This window comes from Athalia rosae, chromosome 3, assembly GCF_917208135.1.
Source record: "Athalia rosae chromosome 3, iyAthRosa1.1, whole genome shotgun sequence".
Lineage (NCBI taxonomy): Eukaryota > Metazoa > Arthropoda > Insecta > Hymenoptera > Athaliidae > Athalia > Athalia rosae.
In genome coordinates, this window is record NC_064028.1 from 19090589 (window position 1) to 19103455 (window position 12867).

Below are 12867 nucleotides of genomic sequence, written 5' to 3' on the forward strand. Positions count from 1 at the left end.
TGGGGGGGGGGGGGGGGCGTGAACCCGAGAGCCGCCATTTTGGAAGGTCGGTCTCCGTCGTGGGCGTGTCCTCGCGGAGCGGAGGGGGAGGTTCTACGCGTCGAGTTACCTCCGTGGCCCGTGCCCCGTGTCCCGCATGCCGCAAGACAAAGGTGGTGGGACCCGAGGGAGGTAAGAGGCGGACTCGAAGGATCAAGAACCAGCGGCAGCCAGCTTAACACCGTACCTGATTGTCGGCCCACCTGGGCGCGCACATTCCCGCGGTCTATAGAGTCCGCGAGACGCGCGTTTCTTTCACCCGCGCCCAGACAACGCCAAACACCAGCAGCGGCCTTTCCGTTCGGTAAAACTGTGTAGAAACGCGCAGACGACGCACCGGGAGTTTGGAAAAAGCCATTTATTTCTCCCTCCTCCTCCCCCCCCCCCCCCCCGCCCCCGCCCCTGCCAATCGTCATTTTTAGTTCTATCGAAATTCGGATCTAATTTACAATCGGGCAACGTTGACACCACGTGCCGGAGGTTAGCCATACATAGATACGAGGTGGTTGATTATATCGTTGTCGTTGCTTCGTAGAATTAATTATCAACTTTGTGGCTTACTGTGCGCGTTCGTTTTACCGTAATTCATCGTAATCGAGTTCGAATAAGTAATTGAGGGAAATTTCATCGACGTAAAACGTAATGTGAACGACGACGTGTATCGTACAGAAGAGTGCCTTCCTCAAATATACGATTATATACGTAACGTATATATTATTGTACAAAAGTCGTAATTCGCAGTGTGATCAAGTGATATTAAGTATAAATACTTAACCGCGTTTGTTACACCAGAAGAGTATAATGGATGTGTAGTAAGGATGAAGGAACGATAATCCTAATGCTATAATAATACTATAGGAACAATATACACACGAGGTCATTGAGTCGATCGGAATCCCACTCTTGAATGTGTATGTTTACGTTTAGCTTCATACATCATTTATCCTCGTGGAGATACAATAAAATTTTCTGCTCGATTCGAAGAATCGCTCGGTCGCGTTTATATTATATATGTACACACGAAGACGGTACACGTTATTCCGTAAACGGTTCCCTCCGATCGACGCAACAAATTCACCCAGAGTATGTAGAATTACACGTAGTCAATCACGTCGTCGCGCGGTACAAATGTAAGACAAAAAAGTGACAATTTATTTCACAAATCACACGCATCGCTCGAGTGGGAAAGACAAGTGCGGAGGAACCGGTGCGATTTTTCTCAATGAAAACTTCGACGGTACGAATTTATTCACGCGTCAACGAAACCGAAATATATTTATATATATATAAATATGTAAACTACCGGGCGATTTTATATCAGTGAGTATATAAATAATAAGTATGTACAGTCCGGCGGTTAATGAAAAGTTTAATTATTATCGTATACGTTGGGACTCCTCTTGTAATGCGGAGGGTTAAACTCGAACTGAATAACTACTGAAATTAGTTAATAATTTTCAAACAAACTTACGATATATAATTATACAGTTATATATATATAATATCGATCGAATGATTTGACAAACTATATAATTCCGATCTGGTGACGATCTGGTGCGATTGTACGCGACAATAAAAAAACAAAAAAAAAAAAAGAAGAGAAAACTAACGCGGTGACTAAATCATAAATCGTGTAAAATGTTTGACCATGCGACGGATTTTTTTACAGTGAAGTGAATTCCCGTCTCGACGAAGCGTCGAACGTCCGTTATAGGGAATAATAATAATAATAATAATAAAATAAAAAAAAATAAAAAAAAAACCAACGCGGTATCGGGCGTGATAAAAATCATGGATTTGAGTACGACACAACGCAGACAACCCGACGGTCTGGTAGCCGTACAGGGGGACATGCAGAAGACCCGTGTCGCGAAAAGCGTCTTTAGCATACGGAGCCTGGTGGACGTCGGAGATTCCGATTTTCCACGAAATAAACAGGATATCCAGGATAGCCAACATCAGCCGCAACGCGCCATTCGTTCGACTCAAGGTACGAGTGGAAACAATACTATAATATACGTATAATATAACTAAAGTAAATAATAATAAATGATGGTAAAAGGAGAGAACGTATACATATATAGTAGGCGCGCGGGCGGCACCGGACTGTAATAATACAATAGTTTACGCTGCCAGCCACTTGATGTGGTAAAAATAATTACCTCACGGTAATAATACACGCGTAAGCTAACAGTGCGCTACTTTATTACAAAGTATAGCGGCGGTGGGTAGTACCTGCCTAATGGTTATCTTACAATTAGATAACTAAATTAAGTCGGCGCGTTTCGCTTCTTTTTTTTTTTCTCTTTTCTTTTCTTTTCTTTGTTTTTTTTTTTTTCTTTTTTTCACCTTCCTCCCATATTTTTCTTTTGTCTTATATAATTTTACCAGAAATTAAAGTGGGTACATACCTAATATCTAATTCGTCGGCTGGTAATTTGTCTATACTTACCATAACCATAACCATCGCCATCACCATCATCATCATCATCGCGTTAAGGCGATTGTTCAACATCCGCGCGCATTAACTATTTTTAAATATTATCCTTGTACTGTTACTTACCAAAGGTATTTAACTCGTGTATTTCATACGCACATTGTTACGTATCTAACAATAAGACAGCACCACGTATGTACGTATATGCAATGCATATATATGTATATGGTATAATGCGGTTCCGCGTTCTGTGCAGATTACGATCACATAATACATATTGTATATCTTCGTATCTACATATATATATACGAATGTTTCTTCGTCACACGCGTACATGTAGTTTCACATATATATCTATATGTACGTATATAATACCGTATGTACAAATATCACTACACTTGTAGGGGGTGAGAAAAATTAAAAGTTGAAAAGAATTATTTAAAACTGAGAATAACGAGTGACACTCATACGGCTCATGTGTGAATATCATGTACACGGGGTACGTGTATATAGAGATGTGTAATTAAAGATCAAAATGGCGTCCAATTAAAAACGCATTATATATTTTATTCGCTGCTTCTTACGCATGTACCGCCGCTGCACACGTGAACAGAGATACATATACATATATACGAATTTGTATCGAGCAGACGACACTCGGATATTGTTGTTATTGCTGTTATTAATACGTCATTTTTGCACCGTGGTATTCGTGTCTAAATAATAATTCTCCGCCGGATCTTGGTTTTATTTCATTCAATTCTCCCTCTGTTATTAGAGATTGAAAAAAGATACAGCGAAACAAATGAATTAAAGACAACAGATTTCCCGCGCGTCGTGACACTTACACCTGTATAATAAGGTATACATGTATACGTTACGCAGCAATATACCTTGTGCCCCGTTTTTTCTATTCTTAAAGAAACAAAAGAGATATACGTATTATATACATTATTTCTATTATCGTATATCGTGTGTATGTATGTATAGTCTCGGCGACAGGGTTACAAGCGTAATTGAAAAGATAAGTAATTACTTTTCGTCATGTACATACATACATATGTATACGAGCTATTATTTGTACATATATATACCTCGTTTACCCGCCCTCGATTATACTATATCGGATCGAGTATTTTTTGAGGCGAATATATTTAACAACTGTTTATCGCAGTCCCCCGCATATGATAGCGTATATTGTCCGGGATGAATACGTATAACTTCTACACATCTCAACGTATTATTATACCTCCGCGTATGTGTACGTTACATACACGTGCACATATAGCGAACACTTTGATATATATATATGTATATTAGACCGCCGCGTGCGGGCGATTAATCAAAAGAAGGTCCACTATACACACACAACAATGCATGCACCGCGCGATGGATTTGGGCGTCTTTTAGCTCCCGTCTAATTTCCCCTACTTTTATATTTAATACCCACCTACAACAAACAATTTTCTAACCTAACCTGGATATACCGTGTCTATACACGCGTTACACCCACCGTACATATACATATATATCGACGCGTACAATGTGTGTACGCACACGTGTGTAGATGGGTAAATATATATATATATACATATATATATATGTATGAATATATGTAAAAGTATTAGCTACCGCGAGAATGGCGTCGGTGCCGCGCAGCCCGAGCGGTTGATTGGCCATCGAACCCCAAGTGGAACGAACCAACGTGTGCATGCGTTTCATGCCCGTGCAATGGAGTATGTACATATGTATATCTAAACGTATATTACATACCCCTCACGTATTTTTGGTTACGAATTTATGGTCCTTTTTATCTGAAATAAAAATGAATTGTCGTGTATACGAAATGAGGAGAACAAGGGCAATTTTAGAAGGAGAGGAAAAAAATAAATTGAAAAACCAAAATGATGGAGGGATTTTGATATTCCATTTTTCTTCCATCTTTTACTTCGAATCGAAACATTTTGCCGCATCGCGAGATACGTTATCATCGGCGATATTAATATTATGATTTTCATTAGCGATCTATGGTTTGATGAAAAATTGAAAGATAAAAAAAGCATAAACGACATTAAATTAAAAACAGTTGTTCGTACTCCTCATTTTTTTTACCGAATACAACAACGAATATTTCAAATTTTTATTCCCACCGATTTGAATAGAATAAAAAAAAGGAGAAATATTTCTCTTTACAAGTGGCATGAAGAACTTACGTACGTACATCGCTCGCCACGCGCGGAATTATTACACGTGACTGTTGAAGTTCAATTTTATGAAATAAAAAATAAATCATTTTTTTAATTGGGTTTAATGTGCTTTTCTTACGTATTTTGATCTCAGGAATCCGAATCTGACAGAAAAATTGACTTATCTCTAAAATTGACCGAGTTATCGCCAATTTTCAGCTTTTTGGAGTCAAAAATAAAAAATTGATCTTTTATTCTATCTTCATGTATTTTGAGCTCAGGAATCCGAATCCGAACGGAAAATTGAACTATCTAAAGAAATGACCGAGTTATCCCCATTTTTTCGCATTTTTTGGCATAAATTTGAGGATATCTCCAAGGGAAAAAATCTTAGCTCAATTTGGACAACGGATTCGTGTTCCTGAGGTCAAAATACACAAGAAAAGTGCTATACGATCAATTTTTAAAAATAAAAATTTTTGGCCAAAATTTGAAAAAATCGTAAGGGGTACCCCTTGGAAAAATCTCAAAATTTGGCCAAAATTTTTTATTTTTTAAAATTGATCGTATGGCACTTTTCTTATGTATTTTGACCTCAGGAACACGAATCCGTTGTCCAAGTTGAGCTAAGATTTTTTCCCTTCGAGATATCCTCAAATTTGTACCAAAAGATGCGAAAAAATGGGGATAACTCGGTCATTTTTGCAGATAGATCAATTTTTCTTCCAGATACGGATTTCTTAGCTCAAATTACATTAATATAGACTATAAAATCAATTTTTTATTTTTGACCCCAAAAAGCTGAAAATTGGCGATAACTCGGTCAATTTTAGAGATAGAATGATTTTCCTTTCAGATTCGGATTCCTGAGGTCAAAATACGTGAGAAAAGTGTAATACAATCAATTTTTAAATTACTTTACTTCAGGCCCAAAAATTGATTTTTTTTTTGGCTTTTCAAGGGTAATTTCACGTATAATCAGCTCCGAAATCCAAATCTGAAAGCCAAAATCATCTACTCATGCAATCGATCGAGTAATAATTGGGTGGAAAAAATTTTCTACTCGATATTTCGAGGTAGCCCACTCGTTTCTTCAATAAATAATTAATCAAGCTACTGTAACAGATCGCTTTTCGTCATCTCGGCGAACTTCATGTTGTAATATTTTCATCATAATCTGAATATTAAAAATCTCCTCCCTTGCATTTCTTTTTCGGTACAAGATTTTTTTATTATCATATAGAGGGATTCGTATAATTGCAACGGCGCGGTTCGACTGGATACGATGTCGTGAACACGCAGGTCATACGCGGGGGATTGTTCTCGTGGGAGAAATAGAGGTATAGCCCGAATTTATGGCGGATATATGCGATATGTTCGAAAAAATGTGGGATCGCCCTGTGGGTAAAATAGGGTACTGGATATATCGGGCCAAGAGGAATGCGATTTCATGAGTTTTTCCTTCAAAAAAAATAAACGATCGTTCTTCTTCCCCTCTCATTTTCCGCGACCATATACATATGTTCGTCGTGTATACGCAGAGGTGTATATTTACGCGTATATACAGGAGACTCTCGAGGACCGTCGAGTCGATTCGTAATTAGCGATTAGCAATTATACTCGCGGTCCTAATGGATAAGGCGCCTCCTCGCGATCGCCTTGTTACCGCTGCAGCTCTTAAACGCGAATTCACATTCATACACCGCGTTGCACCGCATATGGTACGTATAAAACACAGCCGGTCGAGTTATGTACGTACATTGGAAGCAACGCCGTTGTATTTTATATACCTTATACCTCGGACGATACGCGATGGAGCGATTAATGGCGCAATTCGCTAATATACCCTATCTATTATAATATCTACGCGCGATAGCTCATTGCAGGGCTTGTCTTCCCTACTACCGAGCAAAACGAATTAAGTCACGCAACAATTATTATCATACACGTGCGTATATTGCGTACCAGAGCCATTGTCATGTCGTCTGATGTATGATACATACTATACACCTCGCGTCGTACGATCTCGTAACTATGTTTTAACGAAACCTATTCAATATAATTCGAAAGAAATAAATCAACGTGTTAGAAAGAGGAAAAGAATCTAGAGAAACTACGACTTTTTACCATACGCGATCTTATACCCGTACGTATCGCCATTTTCGAATTTTCTCTTTCGGTATATACATATTTCTATATACAAACCGTATACATTACGAGTTGTCTGTCGGATGCACGTGTATATAGCATACGCATACACATATACCTATGTATAAAACGTAAACGGGTGGATAATAAATAACGCCGATTTTTTTCCTTCGGTACTATCGTTTTGTTTCTTCGTTTTGTGTGTGTGCGTGCTTTTTTTTTTTTTTTTACCTAATTAAATTTCGGTCTAACAAAAATGTAAACAAGCTACGATCCCTCCTCCCGGTCAATTAGGGCTAATAAATGGTTATCGGGGGTGGAAACTTGGGACCAAACTTAGTTAACCTCCCCCCCCACACTTTCCAAATATATATATATATATATACAGATGTATAAATATGTATATTATATTTTTCCCATATTATCCCGATCATCGCATATATATACATATACCTATGTATACAAATATGTACGCATACAGATGCGTGTTATTCATGTGCAGCGAGATACGAGGATCACAGATACCCGCGCTTCTGATTCTTTTTCCATATATATATATATATATGCGCGCGCGAGTTCTGTATAATACATATATACACGTTATTAAAAATGTAAATATCTTCGAGCGGCTCGTTAACTCATGTAAATTTATATATGAAACCGAGAGAGATCGCTGCAATTCCGTTCCCCGTTACAAAGGTATACGGTCTACTATATGCTCACGTTATACCTTTGTTCATAGCTATTCGTTATAACGATTAGGATATATAACCTGAGAAATTCGCATATCGTATAGTTTTATTCTACTCCCAATTCTCCCCCAACTAAAATACATAAGAGCGAATCAAAGCATGTATAAATATATCATACATATGGTCGATTCGACGGGCGCCTACCTCTTACAAAATTATTCTTATATCTCCATACATCCTACTTTGACTGTTTTTACGTTTTAAACAATTTGTACATCGTATGGTTAAAATAAAAAAAAATAATCGTAACGTAATGTCTTGATCGAGATCAAGTCGATTTTATAAAGCAACGCGCGGTATAGAGTTTGAGAAAAATAATATATATAAGCGTCTAGGATTATGAAGGGCCATCATTTTATATACGAAGGGGGTTCCGACGATTTGATATATGACTCAATAAAACGAACCGAGAGCTGAAAATTCTGGCTCTCTTCTACTTTAGAAACATATCTAAGGACACGGTATATATACAACATACATATATGTATACAATGCACGGCGGTCGCGCGCGGCGCTGCAATGATCCCAGAGTAGTATCAAAAAATCAACCGCAGCTTCGCTTTCTTTATTCGACCGAAGTAAAAAAAAAAAAGAGAGAGAAACAAAAAAAACAAAAAGCATCGGCTAAAAAATATAATATATCCTCCTCGTTAGCAACTATCATCATCATCATCATCATCATCATCGTCTTCATCGTTGTCAGTTGATCCCCAAAACAAAATAGTGTGTAATATAAAACCATAGCTAAAAGGAATATCACGTAAATCTGGATGGTTTTACGGGCGGTCTACCTCGAGACCAACAAAAAGAGAATAAAAAAAAAAAAAGAATAAAAAAACTGAAGAAGAGAAGTAAAAAAGAAAAATGTATTTTACCCCTTTTACTGTAGGTACGCGTATATAGAATAACGTCGTATGAGAAAAACTTTTTTCTTTTTTTCCTCTATATACCTATATATATTTTCAAATTTCGCTATTTCATTTTTTTGGCAACCGTATTTTCGTACCTACGTCACAATTATATTCGTTCATCCCTGTAAAATCCCCGATACACGTGTTACATCCGCGTGATCGTCGTATAGGTATATAATACGGATTCGGGGGTTGGTCAGGAACAAAGCGATTACTACGCTCGTTTTTTTCCTCCACTTGTTGTTTTTCCCTTCTTTTTTTTCCCTGCTCTTCTCTTCTATGGGGTTGCGCAGGTCTGTGCGGGCGAACTGATTCCCTATATAAAGTCGTACACCGGTGCAAACGAGGTACCCTGAAGGGCTGAGTGTTGAAAAAAAAAAAAAACAAAGAAGAGAGGAGAAAAGAAAAAAATTTACTCCACAAACTACTCCCTCAATTCTGTTGTGAGACGATTTTTCTTATTGTATTCGCCTAATTTTTTGGGTTTCTTTCTCGCCTTTTTTGTTATTTTTTACTCAGCTTTCCATACTTTGTATGTACATATACATACATACATATACATATATATACACGGAGTATACATACGTATCGTATATATATATGTATAGCCTACCGAAAATAATTAATTTTCTATTCAGTCCGCGTTATGCAGCAGAAATATCGACTCCGACGCGACTCGAGGAACCGTGAAATTCTACTCTGAATTGAGTTTCATCCCGATCATGAAACGGATATATATATATATATATATATATATATATACATACATATAGATACACGTGTACATAGCAACGTATACATAGTTGCTTATATACACACCGGTCGTCGTATATATTACCATTTAAATGGTACGATAGTAATTACGATTTTATTTATTTGTTTGCACTATATACATCTCGTTGAAACTCACGTACGCGGTGTACGATCTACGATTTGAATGACGAGTAAATTAGGAAGGATAAGATGAAAAAAAGGAAAGAAAAAAATCGCACGCTCAATTGAGTTCGGATATATATATATATACGTGTATATCTGTGATTCGTGCAGCGATCGTTATTATTCCGCGCGATCGTTGATTTATTTATTTATTGAATTATTTTATTTTCATTTGTTTTTTTTTTTTCTTCTTCTTCTCGCAGCCAGCAGCAGCAGCAGCAGCAGCGCCGCGGTGAAACGTTGATATACAAAATAAATTTTGGAACGAATCGAACGTCTCACAGCGTTTCGGTTAAACAGCGAATTATAAATGTGTACAGAAAAAAAAGATGAAATTGAGAAAAAAAAAAAAGAAAGAAAAAGAAAAAAACAAGAAAAGAAGAAAATCGATCGATGATCGCGCGGTCGTAACGGATGAATTTTTCGTAATTAGCGTCAACCGAATAATCTCATGGTATACCTATACACCCGCTGAGAAGATGATTCTTTTTCTAATTCTTATTATTGTAACGCAACGGTGCAGATCGCGCTGTCACTTGTATTATACCCGTGTAGATGTACGTAAACCTAAAATAAGCTTCTGTCGTACACAGAGCGCGCACAGATCTTCCGGTTCGATATTTTATTTCGGGTAGTTGATTCGATTTGATTTTGTTTTTTTTTTTCTCTTTTTTTTTCCTTCCTACCATAGACTCCGCGATCGATCCCCAGCAAAGACGTTCGAAGCCGCTCGTATTCCGCTATATGGTGTTTTAAATTGCTCGCGCAGCAGCCGCCGCTCTGTATAAAATTTTTTGTCATTAGTTCCGCCCGGATCGATCGCGATCGATCCGGATGAACAGATCGATCGATCGGCGCTGCGTCGCGCGGCGTTCTTGCTTACAGATCGTACACACACACACACACGCACACGCGCACGCACGCACACACACACACCGGGTACACAGGCATTATATCCCCGATCTTGAAAAATGAACGACTGTAAAAGCTGCAGCGGCAGCGCCGATCGCTCGAGAATGAAATTAACGCTGCCACGAGATTATAAACGACGATATCAGGTGCCGTGTAACGACGTTTTCCAATGAGTGAACATCGAGCTTGTAGTATTATATACCTTAAACTACCGCGGATCGTTCCAGGCGTCGCCTCGGATATCTTAAATAAGAAAAACCACCACCGTGCGATCCTTATTTTGCTCGATTTTTATATACCACGGCGTATTTACCCACACCCGCGTGAATGCGCACCTAAATTCACTCCAGCTGTCCTGCGAGCCGTCCACGGTAATTGCAACGATTTTTCTTTTACACACAGCTTTACATATTCAACGATTTACCGTGACTAATTATCGGTAAACTCCTTTATTATTGTTATTATTGTCATTATTGTCGTCGTTGCCCTCGGTGTACACGTAGTATATAGATATATATATGTGTGTATCTATAATATACCCTTTCTTGCGTACCGGTGACAAACGATCGATCGATCGATCGATCGATCCGTGTAATTGACCTCTAGCTTCTTTCATTTTCAGATTTATAAATCTCACTAAATATAGTTAAAATTTGGTCGTACCGGTCGCCCCCCCTCCTTACCCCCCCGCCCCCCCCAGATAACTTCACGGTTGATTTTGACAACAAAACACGATCGGCTAACGGAAGTTAGGCGCAGGGCGGACGGTCTCCCGGTATAATAATAGTATAACTATATAGAGTACTCGATTTGTGAGTCTCTTGTGACTTGTTGATTCAGATGTGATGAAATTCGTAACGCTAGCGTTGCCCGTTACCGGACAAGAAACTATCTACCTGTCACGTAATTCGACTCGATTAAAATTTTCAGACAAGCGAGACAAAAAATATAATGTATAAATAAATAAATAAATAAGTAAATAAGTAAATAAAAATGTTGGAAAAAAAAAGAGAACCAATCTTTACACACCTTCGCGGAGGAATTGATCTTACTTTATATCGTATAATATCATTTCGCCTTCCGATTTTCTTAATCACGTCGTTCGATTTTTCGCTTTTCTTTTGTTTTTTGCGTGTCGAGAATATTGTAATGAGATCGCGAATATATCGGTATAAATGTAAATGAAATTAAACCGAAAGTTACGGTACAACGATTATTATGTTTATTTAATATCGTTTTTCTTTCATTCGACGCTCTACGGGTAAATCGTGTAATAAATAAATAACGTGCGTATATGCCTATCCGGGTGTGTACGTTGTACATTATTTCTTTTTTCATTGTACAATTTAATTTTTTGTGCGAGTTTGAGGAACGCGATCGATCGGACGCGTCTTTTAGATACGGGAAATCAGACACGGCGATAGATTGTAATAGCGGATCTGCCATCGGTATATCGCTATGGATCAGATATCTCGCGATGATCCCTGCCGGTGACCTCAACCGATCGTATGATTGATTCGATTCGATCACGATGTAATTTTTGTATTAGCCAGAACGATTTCGATGTGATAATATCTTTGCGGTTGTTTATCGCGTTATACCCCCCCGGGTAACGATATTCGTGCACACGGTCCTGCAACTGTAACAAATGACGATCGCTCCTTCAAATTTTCCTACGTACGTCAGGATTCTCATGTTTTTGGTTGTTTTTTTCGATTTTTTTTTTCTTCACGCAATGTAATACCTTCGCAATTAATTTTACGATCATCGCGCCGAGTGTACGAGGAAGACGTGGAGAGGAGATAAGCGAAGGAAAAAAAAAAGGAAGAAATCCCGCGGGATGATGCGACGGGAGAGGAAAAAGGCGGCAGTTCGATATGATTCGGTGTCCCCCGTGTAGACGCGTGTGTGGCGCACCGAACAATGTCCATGTGTATACAACGTTTGAGAAACAGATAAATTCTTAGAATCCATTAGAAAACTTTCGCTTTAGCGAGAGACGTCGGTCCCCCGAGAGACGGCGACGTGAACGACTAATACAACGTCGTTTCGTCGGACACGTGCCCCACGTCGATATCGCGACCGCAGGGGCATTCTCCAAATACTTGAAGGTATATACCACCCGAACCCATACAGATGTATAAATACGTCGAATGTACACGACGCGCGGGTTGTTTCCTTCTCTCTCTCTCACTTTCTCTCTCTCTTTCTCTCTCTCAGAAAACGACAAATTCTATACTCCGCTTCTGATTCCGATTCCGACTCCGACTCTACGCCGTGGCTGCAGCCGCTCGGCTGGCCTGCCGGAGCGTTCTTTCCGACATTCCTAGACCCGCGACTCCGACGGTCCAATACAGGGGCGCCGAGGAAACGATGGAATCCCTGTATTACTTGGAAAAGCTTGAATTCTGACCAGATAACCTTAATAACATTTGGATAAGCCCGAGGTGCGGTAGGTAAAGATATATATTTATGCCCTTGGCCCTTGGGGTATCGCGAGGTATACCGAGATGCGTTTTCTATACGAGCAATTCGATATACTTACA

At 38.8% G+C, this 12867-nt stretch overlaps 1 protein-coding gene across 1 annotated transcript in view; it reads left to right on the forward strand.

The window, feature by feature from the left end:
• The first annotated feature begins 227 nt into the window (after positions 1-227).
• The window catches only part of LOC105689932 (homeobox protein aristaless), a 55281-nt gene continuing 42641 nt past the window's right edge, over positions 228-12867 (forward strand). Inside the window, exon 1 of the mRNA XM_020854558.2 lies at positions 228-2029. Within this exon, the coding sequence (XP_020710217.2) occupies positions 1831-2029 (199 nt within the window). The 5' untranslated portion in view covers positions 228-1830. The remainder of the gene's footprint in view (positions 2030-12867) is intronic.